The 13,857-nt window shown below is 71.3% G+C and overlaps 2 protein-coding genes across 4 annotated transcripts; one reads left to right on the forward strand and one right to left on the reverse strand.

Moving 5' to 3' along the window:
* Nucleotides 1-148: 148 nt before the first annotated feature.
* Nucleotides 149-7,145, reverse strand: RFX1 (regulatory factor X1). Of its 3 annotated transcripts, none has more exons than XM_075025077.1 (18): nt 6,880-7,145; nt 5,716-5,931; nt 5,498-5,604; nt 5,078-5,149; nt 4,899-4,993; nt 4,465-4,783; nt 3,685-3,866; nt 3,484-3,603; nt 3,286-3,401; nt 3,071-3,189; nt 2,838-2,917; nt 2,573-2,724; nt 2,387-2,484; nt 2,130-2,279; nt 1,252-1,460; nt 994-1,147; nt 845-890; nt 149-436 (listed from the first exon to the last, which is right to left on the reverse strand). In XM_075025077.1, exons 1-18 carry the CDS (start codon nt 7,121-7,123, stop codon nt 270-272), a joined length of 2,646 nt encoding a protein of 881 aa, XP_074881178.1. In that variant the 5' UTR covers nt 7,124-7,145; the 3' UTR covers nt 149-269. The 3 variants fall into 3 exon arrangements, with proteins under 3 accessions (XP_074881178.1, XP_074881177.1, XP_074881179.1); XM_075025076.1 differs by having other exon boundaries at nt 150-436; nt 2,838-2,947; XM_075025078.1 differs by lacking the exon at nt 5,078-5,149 and having other exon boundaries at nt 150-436; nt 2,838-2,947.
* An 895-nt stretch (nt 7,146-8,040) lies between these two features.
* Nucleotides 8,041-13,743, forward strand: IL27RA (interleukin 27 receptor subunit alpha). The gene is made up of 12 exons (XM_075025079.1): nt 8,041-8,338; nt 8,880-8,994; nt 9,082-9,245; nt 9,462-9,607; nt 9,738-9,891; nt 10,082-10,161; nt 10,299-10,482; nt 10,594-10,776; nt 11,166-11,267; nt 11,741-11,831; nt 12,426-12,483; nt 12,565-13,743. Exons 1-12 carry the CDS (start codon nt 8,218-8,220, stop codon nt 13,339-13,341), a joined length of 2,175 nt encoding a protein of 724 aa, XP_074881180.1. The 5' UTR covers nt 8,041-8,217; the 3' UTR covers nt 13,342-13,743.
* Nucleotides 13,744-13,857: the final 114 nt, after the last annotated feature.

Genomic DNA, 13,857 nt, shown 5'->3' on the forward strand with positions numbered 1-13,857 from the left:
CATCCCCAAATCCTGCGATTCCCTTTGCTGGAGCAGCGGGGCCCCCCCACGCCCCCCCCCCCGTGTCTATCCCCTCGGGGGGGCCGGGGGGGCTTTGGCACACGATCCCGGCGCGTTGCTTAAGGCACATTGTCGCCGCTGAGCGACTCCCGCGGCCCCCCCGGGCCCCCCCCCGCTGGGGAGCTGCGGGGAGGGGGGGACGCGGGGGGCCCAGGCAGGGGTGAAAGCGCGGGGGGGGGGCGGGGGGGGGTACCGGGCGGGGGGGGCCCTCAGCTGGAGGGCAGGGCCTGGACGAAGAGGCCGCGGGCATCGGTGCGGGGGAGCTTGGCCGGTGGCTCCAGGGCGTCGGGGGGCAGCGCCGCCCCCTCCCCTGCCCCCAGCCCCATCTCCTGTGGCAGCTCCTCGTCGCTCTCCTCCTCCTCTTCCTCCTCCTCGTCTGGTGGGGGGACAGCAGGGATGGGCTCGGGGTGGTGTGACACAGTTGGCACACCCAGCACCCCCCCCCATTGAAACCCTGCCACTGCCTGTGGCAACGGGCTGAGCACAGGTACCATCAGTAGGTTCCAGAGTTAACACACACACACAGACGCAGACACACACACTCATGACGTTGTCATCAGTAGGTTTCAGCGTTCACACGCACACAGAGTCCTGATGCTGCCATCAGTAGATTTCAGTGATCTCACACGCACACACACACACACAGAGCGATGCAGCTGTCATAAGTAGGCTTCAGAGTTAACATGCGCAGACGCACACACAGGGCTGCCACCAGTAGGGTTCAGAGTTAACACACACATAGCAGTGGGCAGTGCCATGGCAGGGGGGTGACACACACACTTACCTTTGTCGGGGTCCAGGGAGTTGAGGGAGCTCGTCAGGTTGGCAAACTGCGGGCAGAGAGTGACGGTGAGGCCCCGGGGCAGGGTGGGGGGACGACACACGCTGACACGCCCCCCCCCCCCCCCCCCGTGACCCCCCCCAGCCCCTCACCTCTCCCATGACGGCGATGGGGCTCTGCCCGCGGGCCTGCGCCACGCGGTGCTCCACCAGGTAGTACATGTACTCGTCGTAGAGTAGCCGGATCAGGTGGAAGGAGCCGAAGCTGGCAGCGCTGCGCAGGGTCAGGTCCCGGATCACCATCGAGCTGCGGCGTGGGTGGGAAAGACGGACGGCGACAGTATCACCGGGGCGGCCACGGTGGCCGGGGGCGCGGGGGGGTGTGTCTGTGGGGTGTGGGGGGGCACTCACCTGTAGAAGGACCACTTGAGGAGGAAGAGCTTGGCGGCGCGGGGGAAGCCGGGGGTGCCCTGGTGGGGTTTGAGGACGCGGGCGACGACGGCGTCCAGCCAGGCCGCCCACTGCTCCAGCGAGTTCTGCTGCTGCAGCGTCGCCTTGAAGTCCTGCTCCAGCCGCTGCACCACCCGGTCCTCGCACCGGCACACCCACGAGGCCTGCTCCTGCCGGGGGGGGGACGCGGCGTGGGGGTCGGGGGAGGCTCGGGTTCCCCACATACGCACGCGTTGGCGCGGCCCCTGACCCCCCTGGTGCGGCCCCCGACGCCACGCCGCCCTGCCGTGCTCTGGGGACCCTCTGCTGAGGTGGGGGGGGGACTTGGGGGGCAGGAGCGGCTCTGTGGGGCTCCCTGGAGCCATGGGGCAGCTGGGCCCCACAACCCTGGGGTGTACCCCAGTCCCAAAACAAACCCCCCAGTCCCCCAAAAAACCCCCAGCCCCAAAACAAACCCCCCAGTCCCCAAAAAACCCCCAGCCCCAAAACATGCCCCCATCCCCACAGCAGCACCCAAAGGCATCCCAGAGCCCCCCTCCCATTACTTTTTTTTGGGGGGGGAGGGGGGAGAAGCCTGGGTGTCCAAACCCCCAGCCTCAAAACACACCCTCAGCCCCACAGCAGCACCCAAAGGCATCCCAGAGCCCCCCTGCCATTACTTCTTTTTGGGGGGGACGGACAGGGAGAAGCCCGGGTGTCCTGCCCTGTCCCCAAAGGTCCCCACTGCCCTGACCCCCACATCCCATCCAGCAAGAGCCCCGGCATGTCCCCCATCCCCTCACCGCCCCCCCAGCCCTCCCTTTTTCCCCGTTTTTGGGGGGGACCCCCCGCGGCAGCACCTGGACGTTGGCGAAGTCGACCCGGTTGAGGTCGCTGAGCATCTGGTTGATCTGGGCCGTGTTCTGCAGGACGGCGCGCGCCGCCTGCGCCAGGTGGTTGAGGGACGTGTAGCGCCGCAGCGTCTGGGCAAAGGCACTTGCTGCCGCCACCTGCGGGGAGTTGGGGGGCCGGGGGGGGGACGTGGGGGTCAGCGCCGGGCTGGGGGGGGAGGCACCCCACGGTCCCCCCTGCCACGCTGTTCCCCCCTCCGCCTTACCTTCACGCGGACCATCTCCTCGGGGATGTTCATCATGGCGTTCGTTAGCCAGCTCTCCAAACTCTTGGCGAAATTTCGGATCGCTTGCGTCAAGGCACCTGGGGGAGGAAGAAGGGTTGGGGAGGGTGAGGCAGGGGGGAGTGTGAGGGTCCGGAGGGGGGACGCGGGGGGGCACGGGGGACTCACTGGGGATGGGCCGGAGGACGTCGGGGATGAGGATCTCCACCAGCCCCTGGTAGAGCGCGTGGTCGCAGTCCTTGGCCCACCTGAGGACGGGCTCGTATTTGGAGAGGACGACCAGGCGGCTCTTGGGCAGGCGCTTCTCCGCCTCGTCGTGGCTACGGGGACAACCGCCAGCATCACCGGGGACGGGGAAAGGCTGGGGTGGAGGGGGGGGGGGAAAGCCCACCACCGCGGCGTGTTGCCCCCCCTCCGCCACCTCCCCACTCACACTGCGACGGGGGCGGCCTCGCTGGGTTGGCTCAGGCTGCACCTCCAGAAGGTTTTCCACAGCGTCTCCACCAGCGTGAACTGGAGGTTTATCATCACGTCCACGATGGCCTGGGGAGGGGTGGGGGGGGGTGGGGGGGGTGTAGGGGGGGCAATGGAGGGTGTCAGGGGGTTCCCCCGAGGCCAGGAAGGGGGAAGGGGAATTTGGGGGAAGGGGCGGGGGACGCCCCCCACCTCGCAGTGCTCGCGGTAGAGCAGCTGGAAAACTTTGACGTCCTCGGCGCAGGCGCCCTCGGGCAGCGGCTTCCCCTGGAGATCGATCTCGGGGAACTCGGCCAGGGTGCGGGAGGCGTCTGCGGGGCAGCGGGGGGACACACACGCGGTTACAGCACCGGGGGGGGGGGCCACAGGGAGAGAGGAAGGAGGTGTGTGTGGGGGGGGGTCCTCACCCAGGAATTGTTGGTACTGCTGGACCTGGGTGCTGATGTCGGAGAGCCCGGCCGGCGGCTGCTGCCCCACGGCCACCCCGTTGGTCATCCCCTCCATCTTCTGGATGGGCTTCAGCCTGCGGCGGGAGAATGGAGAAGTAGAGGGGGGGATCGCGGGGGGGGGTGTTTGGGGGGAGGGCGCAGGGCTGGGGCTTTTACCTCTGCTTCTGGGCGAAGGGCTGCTGCCGCATGGCGAGGTGCTGCTGGTCCTCCATCAGCCGCAGCAGCGGCGAGCTGGCCTTGATGCGCAGCCCGTAGTAATGGTACTTGGAGTTACCCCTGGGCAGGGGGGGGAAAGGAGGTTAGCGGGGGGGGTCCGGGGAGGGTCCCGGGGGGGGTCGTCGCGGTGGCGGGCGGTACCTGGTGCCGAGGCGTCGGGTGCGCAGGCCCATGAAGACGGAGCGGATGAGTTTGCCGAAGGAGGCGGCGTTGACGGGCTCCAGCTTCTGCTGCTGGCAGTGGAGCAGGTAATGGCAGTACAGGGTGCTGCGGGGCAGGCTCACCCCCTCCGCCGTCTCGTAGTTGTCCAGCAGCCACTGCACCTGGCGAGGGGGGGGCACGGGGAAGCGGGGGGGGGCACACGCTGTCACCCCCCCATGTGCACACGTACTCCCCCGCACCCCCCAAAATATTCCATTTACCCCCCCCGAAACGCTCCCGCGGCGTCGCTCTCCGTCCTGGTGGTTTGCCACCGGGTATTGGGAGGGGAGAGGAAGGGGAGCAGGAGGGGGGAGGATGGGGGGGGCGCCCTCCCCGGAGGCCATTTCGCCCCAAATTTTTCATTTTCTCCCCCAAACACTGGACGTGGTGTCACCGGCCCCCCACCAGGGCAGTGCTCACCCCCCACCGTGGGGCCATTTCCCCCAAATCTGGGGTTTTCTCCCCAAACCCTTCAGGCAGGGGTGCCCCCCACCCGCCCGCCGGGACTCCCCCCCCGACCCCGGGGTCCATCCCCCCCTCCAAATCCCGCCCCCCCCCCCAATCCCCTCAGTTTCTCCCCAAAACACCCCGCTGGCAGTGACACCCCTCCCCAATTCCAGCCCCATTTTCCCCAAACCTCCCGTTTTTCTCCCCCAAATCCCCTCAGGGGAGGAGGAGCTTCCCTCCCCCCAGTTTTGTGCCCCAGCCCGGGGGTCTCACCGTGGCGGGGGAGGCGCGGGTGGTGTGGGAGTACGACTGGCCGGAGCCCCCCAGCATGTAACCCCCCTGGATGACGTAGGTGCCGGCGGCGGTGCCAGGGGTGGCGGGGGTGGCGGGGGTGGCGGTGCCGGGGGGGGGGCTGCTCAGAATTTGCCCCCCCGAGACATACATGGGGACGGGGGCGCTGCCGGCGGCCGCCTGCGAGCTGGGGGGGGGCGGGCTGGGCTGGACCGGGGCCCCCCCCGATGCTTCGTAGTAGCCGGTACCGGCGTTTTGGCCATAGAGTGGCGTTTCGGCGTAGGGGTACGACCCCGAGCGGCTGCGGGGGGGCGAGGAGAAAAGAGGGGGGGGGGGTGAGTGAGGTGGTGGGGGTCTTCCCACCTCCCCAAAAGAAAACAGAAGGGGGTGCAGGCGCGGGGGGGACACACACTCACATGGTGCCGGGGGGGTAGGTGCCGTCGCCACCCTCCACGTACGGCACCGGCGCGGGGTAGACGTGCTGCACTGGCACCGGCGGCAGCTGCTGCACCTGGGGAAGAACACGGGGGGGGGGGGGCGTCAGGGTGCTGCACCCCCCCCAAACCCACCCCCCACTCCGATCACTCCTGCTCACCTCCTGGGGTCCCGGCAGCGGCTGGGGGGGGCCGGGTTTGGGGGCCGTGGTGCTGCTCGGTGCCGGGGAGCGCTGGGGGGGGGCAGAAATGAGGGGGGGGGTTGGGGGGGGCACGGGGACGCCCCCCCCCGCCCTGAAACACCTGGGGTGGGATGTGCAGCGAGGGGGGAGGACACAGGCAGACAGGGGGGACACAGAAAGATGGCCGTGGACCCCCCCCTCATTTTGGTGGTCACTGGGGTGTCACACACGCCCCCCAGCGGGATCTTTGGGGGGGTGGAGATGGGGGGACTGGGGTGGTCCCACCTGTGGCAGCGGGACACCGGTGGTCTGCGGGGGGGGGGCACGAGGTGGGGAGGGGTCCCCCCGCCCACGCTACCCTCCCCATTCCCACCCTCTCCCCCCCGCCGGGGGTCCCACCTGGGTGCCCGGGACCGGCTGCACCCCCGGGCTGGGCCCGGCCGGGGGGGGCGCGGGGGGGGCGGGGCTGCCCTCGGACACCGCCTCGCTGGGCCGCAGCGCGCCCTCTGCGTTTGGGGAGAAAAAGGGCAAAAAAAGGGTCAGAGCCGCTGCAACCCCCCCACCTCCTCGAGCCGGGGATGGGGTGCGACCCCCCCCCCCCATTCCGGGGGACTCACCCGACACGGTGACGACGATGTACTGCTGGGGGGGGGGCGCAGGGGGGGCGGCGGGCGGCGGGGGGGCCGCGGGGGGGGCGGGGCCACCCGGCAGCTCCGCCCCGAAAGGGGTGGGGGCGGCGGGGGGCGGGGCCGGCGGCGGCGGCTGCTGCTGCTGCGTCGTCGCCGCCGTCAGCTCCGTGACGTAGGTCTGCGTTGCCATGGCGACGGGGGGGCCTGGAGTGGGGGGGGAGGGGGCAAAAATGGGGAAGAAAGAAAAATCAGCGGAGGAGCGGAGGAGGAAGCGGGGCAAGGGCGGCACCGCGCCACTGTGTGACGCCACAGAGTGACGTCAGGGCGTGGCGTCCCAGTGCGGTGCCGCAGAGCGGCGTCACAGTGACGTCACGGGGGACGGGGTGGGCGCTGACCGCGCAGGCCGGCGGGGGGGGGAAGGGCAGGGCCGCGGTGACATCAGAGCCGGCTGGTGATGTCAGCGGCCTGCCGCCCGCCGCCAGCCGAGCCTCCCCCCCGGGATGACATCACAGCGCGACCTCGCGGCGCGAGAGCACGGTGCGACCTCGCGGCAGGGTGTCGGCCCGGTGAGGGCCGGAGGGTGACGTCACCTCTGCCCGTGAGTGACGCCCCCCCTTCCTCCGGCGTGACGTCGCAGCGTGACGTCACGGCGGGGCACCGTCCCCAGGGGGCGCCGCCTCACCGCCTGACATCACGCCGCCCCGCCCCGCCCCCCAACCCCGCGCGGACCGTTGCCAGGCGACGCGCGACGTCAGCGAGCGCGCAAGGCCGCCCCGGCAGTGGCATCACCCCGCGCCGCCCGCCCCCCCTCCCCCACCCCGCGCCATGACATCACCGCGTGACATCACCGCCGGGCTGCCGCCGCGCCCCGCCCCCGCCGCGCGCCGCCATTGGCTCCCCCCGCCGCCCCGCCTCCCCCCATTGGCCCGCCCGCCCACCAATCGCCGGGGCGCGCGGCAGGCCCCGCCCCCCGCGGCCCGGGCCCGGCTCCATCCCGGGGCCGCCGCCGCCGCCGCCGTCGGGCCCGGCCCGCCCCCCCCCCCGCCCCCCGCCCCAGCCCCGCCGCCGCCGCCGCCGCCCCCCCCGCACCGGTGGCCCCCCCCCCCCGCCCCCGCCGCCGCCGCCATCTTGCGCGGCGCCGCGCGGACCCACCTGCCCGGGGCCGCCGCCGGGGCCCCGCGGGGCCTCGTCCCGGCCCGGCCCGGGGGCGGCGGCGGCGGCGGGGGGGCGGCGGGGGCGGCGGGCGCGGGCGGCGGGGCCGGGCCGGGGCCGGTGCGCGGTCGCCACGGCGACCGTGGCTATGGCGCCCTCCGTGTTCCCTCACCGGGGCAACTGTTGCTACCCGCCTCGGCGGCGGGCGGGGCCGCCCGCGCCGCGCCCCGCCCCCCGCGCCCATTGGCCCCCGCCCGCCGCCGCCGCCCGCCGGTTGGCCGAGGGCCGCGTCGCTCCTCGCCCGCCCCTCCCCGCCGCCGCCCCATTGGCCGGCCGGCGCGTCCGTCGGCGCTTCCTGAGGGGGGCGGGGAGGGAGGGGCCGCGCGGGGAGCTGGCGGCGCCCGGTTGGGCGACGTGCCTGCCAATCGGCGGGAGGGGCGGGCGCGGCGGCCGCGCCTGCGCGCAAGCGGCCGCCCGCGGTTGGGGGGAGCGCTGCCGGGAAATGTAGTCCCGCCGCCGACGTCACGCCCGCGTGACGTCAGCGCGAGGCTGATTTTCCTAGGTTCTCCCCCCCCTCACCCCCCCACCGGTGACGTCAGCGCCGCCCGGTGACCTCACGGCGCCGGGAGAAGAGCGAGGCCCCGGTGTGGCGGGGGGAGGCCGGCCCGGGAAGGCCCGCGGTCACCGCGGCGACGGGGCCTACGGGCACCATGGCCGCCCCGACCTGCCACGGCCCGCGGTGGTGGCGGCGGGGGGGGACACGGACACCGGGGGGGGGGGGCATGGGGCTAGTTATGGGGCAGCGCAAGGGGGGGCCCAGCCCCATAGCGCAGCCGTGTGGGGCAGCCGGAGCCGGCCCCCCCCGCCCTGTGACCCCACGACCCGCCATGGGGCTGGGGGGGGCACAGAGCCACCCCCCCCAGCCATGACCTTATCTGGCGTGTCGCCGTGGGGTGGACCCCCCCGTCCCTTATCCTGGTCCTTATCGCGGGGGGTGGCACACCCCACCCGAACATCCCTTATCCCGGCCCCCCAGGACGCTCAGCCCCACGGCGGGTGGGGTGCGACCGGGGCGGGGGGGGGCAATGGGTGTCGTATGTGTGTGTGTGTGTGTGTGTGTGTGTCCCCGCGGAGGGTGTCATGGGCGGGTGCTGGGTCCCCTCCCAGCCCCTGCGGTTTTTTTGGGGGGGGGGGTTGGTGTGCCCGGACGCGTGGGGAGTCATTTCCTCCCTGGCAGCGAGCGGCAGGTAGGGCCCCCCCCCGGCCTCCCCACCCCCCACTCTGTGCCCCACGGTGGGGTGTGGGGGGGTGTCTCTTTTTTTTGGGGGAGGGTGTTCCATGGCTGTGGTTCCCCCCCCCCCAGGCCGTGGGGAGCTGCAGGCGGTGGAGGCCATGGGGGGGGCCAGGGGGCTCCGGCTGCTGCTGCTGGTGGTGATGGCTGCAGGCTCTGTGCGGGGAGGTGGGACCCTGCGCCCCCCCCGGAGGGTCAGAGGGGTCCCCGGGGTGGGCGGGGGAGGGGCTGGATGGCTGGGTCCTTCTGGGCATGGGAGAGGACAACAGGGTCCTTGGGGGGGGGGTGGCAGGACACCTGGGTCCTTTGGGGGGGGCAGGACACCCGGGTCCCTTTCGCAGGGGGGGGCCAGGATGCCTGGGTCCCTTTCGGGGGGAGGGCAGAACACCTGGGCTCTTTGGGGGGGGGCTAGGACGCCTGGATCCTTTTGGGGGGGCAGGACACCCAGGTCCTTTGGGGGGTGGTGGAACACCCAGGTGTCTTGGGCGGGGGGGCAGGACACCCGGGTCCTTTTTTGGGGGGGCAGGACATCCGGGTCCCTTTTTGGGGGGGGGGCAGGACACCTGGGTCCCTTTTTGGGGGGGGGGTGTAGGACACCCAGGTCCCTTGGGGGGGGCAGGACACCTGTCCCCCTGCAGGGAGGGGGTGTGGGGCCCAGACACCCGGGTCCCCCCTCCAGACCCCTTCCCCCCCCCCGTACCCCCCCCAGGCACCCCTGAGCTGCGCTGCTTCCGCCTGAGCCCCCGGGGGGGCATGAACTGCAGCTGGGGGGGCCCCCAGCCCCCCCCCGACCCCCTCGTCCTGCGCTACCAGAGCCTCAAGATGTGAGTGCTGGGGTTGACAGGGGGGGGGACGTGACCACGAGGGTCCCCACCCTGACACCCACGTCCGTCCCCCCCCCCGCACCGCAGGCACGTGTCGGCGGGCGCGAGGACGGCGCGAGCGCAGGGGGGGCAGCGGTGGGTGCTGGTGCCACGGGCGGCGCTGACGGCGGGGGACGTCTACGCCGTGTGGGTGCAGGGGCCGGGGGGGCAGCGGGTGACGGCCCCCCTCAACCTCTCCCTCGACCACATAGGTACCCCCCAATGCCCCCCCCAGCACGGAGGTCTGGGTTCTTCCTGGTGGGGGGGGGCCCAGACACCTGAGTCGCTCAGTTATGGGGGGGCCCAGATGCCTGGATCCTTCCTGGGGGGGGATCTGGAAGCCTGGGTCCTCTGGGGTTGGGGGGGGGGGGTCCCGGGCACTCGGGTCCCCCATGGGGTGTCTAAGGCTGTGCACCCCCCCCACCCAGTGAAGCCGCTGCCCCCCCAGCTGCAGGTGAACCCCTCGCCCCCCCCCTCGGTGCGCTGGATGCGACCCCCGGGCTGGGAGGGGGGGCCCGCCCCCCCCCGCTGCGCCCTGCGCTACCGTCCCCACGGCCACCCCACTTGGACACTGGTGAGTGCTGGGGGGGGGGATGGGCTGGGTGCAGGGGGGGTCCCATCCAACCCCTCTTCTGCGGGGGCCAGGACTCCGGGGTGTCCCCCGTGTGTCCCCCCCCGACAAACTGCCCCCCCCCCCCACCCAGGTGCCTGAAGCCGACCTGGAGCCCGAGGGGTTCGAGTTCGAGGCCGGGGCGCTGGAGCCGGGGGGGGCCCACGAGGTGCAGGGGCGCTGCGCAGGGGAGGGGGGTCTCTGGAGCGACTGGAGCACCCCCCAGGCCTTCACCCTGCCCCCCCACGGTGGGTCACCCTGGGTCCTATATGGGGTGGGGGGGCCCAGATGCCTGGGTCCCCGCAAGATGGGGGGGGCCCGGATGCCTGGGTCCCTGGGGGGTTGGGGGGGGCCAGACCCCTGGGTCCATGTTGGGGGGGGGCAATTCCTGGGTCCTGTGGGGTGGGGGGACCCAGCTAAGCCCTGTCCCCCCCCCAGGGCTGCAGGAGCCGTTGGACGTTTGGCGCCAAGAGGAGGAGTCGGGGGGGGGGCAGCGGGGCCTGATCCTGCTCTGGAAGGTGGGTCTGGCTTGGGGGAGGGGGGGCTGGGGGTCCCTGGCCCCCCCCCCCCGGGATGTGGGGCCTGGACGCCCGGGTCCCCGCAGCCCCAAGGGGTCCGGACTGAGCGTGCCCCCCCCAACCCGGCTCCTCCGCAGGACCCCTCGGCCGGGGGGGGCCGGGAGTACACGGTGATGGTGGAGCGGGACCGGGGCCCCCCCCGTCGCCTGCACCCCCCCTGCTGCCGCTGCCCCCTTCCCCCCGACACCGTCAGCGTCGCCGTCACTGCCCGGGGCCCCCCCGGACCCTCGGCCCCCGCCCGCCTCCGCCTTGACCGCACCGGTGGGGACCCCCCCGCTACCCCCCAAGGGCCCTTCGCCCCCCCCCCCACCCGGGGCACTGGTGCGGGGACCCTCCTTGACCCCACCACCCCTGTGTGTCCCCCCCCTCCAGACCTGCCGCCCCCCCGGGGGGTCCGGGTGAAGCCGGTGCCGGGACCGGGACTGGGGGTGTGGTGGGAGCCAGGGGGCCCCCCCGCGGCCCCCCAGTACCTGGTGGAATGGGCTGAGGTGGGGGCGGAGGGGGGCCTCGACTGGCTCCGTTGCCCCCCCGGGGCCCACAGCACCCTCCTGCCAGGTGAGAGGGGGGACAGGGGGGGACAGTGGGGTCACTATGGGGGGGTCAGTGGGAGGTCCAGACACCTGGGTCTGCTATGGGGGGGTCACTGGGGTGGCCCGGATGCCTGGGTCTGCTTTGGGAGGGGGTCACTGGGGGGCCTGGATGCTTGGGTGCGCTATGGGGGGGTCACCGGGGGGCCCAGATGCCTGGGTCCATTATGGGGGGGGTCATTGGGGGGCCTAGATGCCTGAGTCCACTATGGGGGGGGGGGTGTCACTGGGGGGCCTGGATGCTTGGGTGCGCTATGGGGGTTCACCAGGGGGTCTGGACGCCTGGGTCCATTATGGGGGCATCGCTGGGGGGCCCAGACGCCTGGGTCCCCCCGGACACCTGGGTCCCCCCCCCAGGGCCGCTGCGCACCGGGGCCCGGTACCGGGTGCGGGTTCACAGCCTCTACCCGGAGGGGTCGGGGGCCGCCCAGGCCACGGAGGCCGTCACCCACCTGGGGGGTGAGACTGGGGGGGCCATGGGGGGGCTATAGGGGGCTGGAGGTGGGGGGGAGATGGGGGGAGATTGGGGGCAGTGGGGGGTGATGAGGGGCTGTGGGGGGGTCCCCATTCAGGGCTGGGGGGGGCTGGGGCCAGAGCCCACAGTGGGGCTGGGTGTCAGGGAAGCGGAGCCCCACACCGGGGGGGGGCTCTGGGGGGCTCTAAGTGGGTCCTGGGGGGATTTGGGGGGCTCTGAGGGGATTTGGGGGGCTCGGGAGGGTCTGGGGGGATTTGGGGGGGTCCAGGGGGGGATTTGGAGAACTTGGGAGGTTTGGGGGGGATTTGGGGGACTCTAAGGGGTTCCTGGGGGGACTTGGGGGGCTCTGAGGGGTCCAGGGAGGATTTGGAGGGCTTGGGGGGTCTGGGGGGGATTTGGGGGGCTCTGAGGGGTCCAGTGGGCAGCAGCCAGTCTCCCAGCTGCCCCCGCCCCCCAGTGCCCCCCACCCAGCCCCCCCTGATCCCCGTCCTGTGTGGAGCCGTGGCCATCGCTGCTGCCGCCCTCCTGGTCCAGGGCCTGCGCCCCTGGTGAGCGCTAATGAGCGGGGGGTAATTAATGGGGTAATGAGGGGCAGCTGGGGAGGTACTTGTGCTCATGGGGGGGAATGAGTGGGGACGGGGGGGGGGGGGGCACTAACACCAGCGGGGCGCTTAACACCTGGTAATTAATGCCAGTGGGGTAACAAACGCTAATGATAATTATGCCTAAGGGGTAATTAGTGCTAATCGAGATGTAATTAAGCCTAACGGGGCCATAGTTAATGCCAGCGGGGGTAATTAGTGTTGCTGCGGGGCAGTAAACCCCACTGGGGGTAGTTGGCACTAACAGGGGATTGGGGTAATTAACACTGATGGCGTAAATAAGGCTGGTAGGGAGCACAAGAGGCCGAGGGGTAATTAGTGAGGGATTAATTAATGCTAATGAAGGAAAGTAATGCTAGTGGGGGTAATTAGCACTGATAAGGGGGTAATAAGTGTGGGGGGGTGGTCAGTGGGAATGGGGGTGATTAATAGGGAATAATTAATGGTGACAGGGCATCATTAAGGACATGAGGGTAATTAGCGGTGCTGGGGGGTCAGTAGACCCCTGAGGAGTCACCCCTGCCCCCCCCGCTCCCCCAGGTGCCACCGGGTGCTGCCCGTCCCCGACCCCCGGCACAGCCACGCCGCCCGTACCCAGGTCAGCCTGACATCAGGGTCCCCCGGGGGGAGGGGGGAGCATGGGTGGGTCCCTGCTGACCCCCCATCCCCCCTGCCCCAGGACCCCCCCGAGCTGGGGGGGCCACCCTGTCCTCCCCCTGAGGAGCTGCCGGTGACACTGGTGGAGCTGAGCCCAGAGGGGATGGACATGGACCCACGGCCGGATGCGGACACAGAGCTGGACAGAGCGATGGACACAGACAGAGGGACGGCCACGGCCACAGAGCCACTGGTCCCCCCGGTGGGGTTGGGCTACGAGCGCCATTTCCTGCCCACCCCCGAGGAGGTGCTGGGCTGGGCCGGGCCCACGGCGACCCACATGGCCCCAGTACTGACCCACAGCGACCTGCACAGCTCTGACACGGACCCAGAGCAACCCACAGCGACCCACACGGCTCCAGTACTGAACCACGGTGACCTGCACAGCTCTGACACAGACCCAGAGCAACCCACAGCGACCCACACGGCCCCAGTACTGAACCACGGCAACCTGCACAGCTCTGACATGGACCCAGAGCAACCCACAGCGACCCACACGGCTCCAGTACTGAACCACGGTGAACTGCACAGCTCTGACATGGACCCAGAGCAACCCGCAGCGACCCACACGGCCCCAGTACTGAACCACGGTGAACTGCACAGCTCTGACACGGACCCAGAGCAACCCACAGAGACCCACACAGCCCTGGAACTGACCCATGGTGACCCACACGGCTGTGACATGGACCCAGAGCAACCCACAGTGATCCAACGGCCATGGAACCAGCCCACAATGACCCACACATCTCTGACATGGACCCAGAGTGACCCACATGGGCCTGGCACCGACCCACGGTGACCCACACAGCTCTGACACAGACTCAGACCAACCCACAGGGCCCCGGTACCAACCCACGGTGACCCACACGGCCCTGACATGGACCCAGAGTGACCCATGGTGACCCACACAACCCTGGAACTGACCCACACGGCTCTGACACGGACCCACATGACTGACATGGGTCTGTCATGGATCTGGCAGGGACCCTCTCTGGGGCCTGTGTCCATCCTACAAGGGTCCAACAGCGATCCCCCACAGATCCCTCACAGCCCAGCCGTGGGCCCACTGTGGGCCCCTCACGGCCCCAAGGCCCAGCATGGGCCTGTAGGTGCTCCTAGACCCAGCTCCCGGGGCCGTGACGGGGTTATAAATGGGCTATAATGACTCTATAACGTGTCTGTGACGTGTCTACAGGGCCCATAACGGGGCCGCAGGCCCGGGGGTACCTGGCGCAGTGTCATGGCGGCCGGACCGCGGGGCACGATGGGAAATGAAGTCCCGAGCGTCACGTGACGGGGCGGGGCCCGACGACGA

Source organism: Buteo buteo, chromosome 4, assembly GCF_964188355.1.
Source record: "Buteo buteo chromosome 4, bButBut1.hap1.1, whole genome shotgun sequence".
Taxonomy (NCBI): Eukaryota; Metazoa; Chordata; class Aves; order Accipitriformes; family Accipitridae; genus Buteo; species Buteo buteo.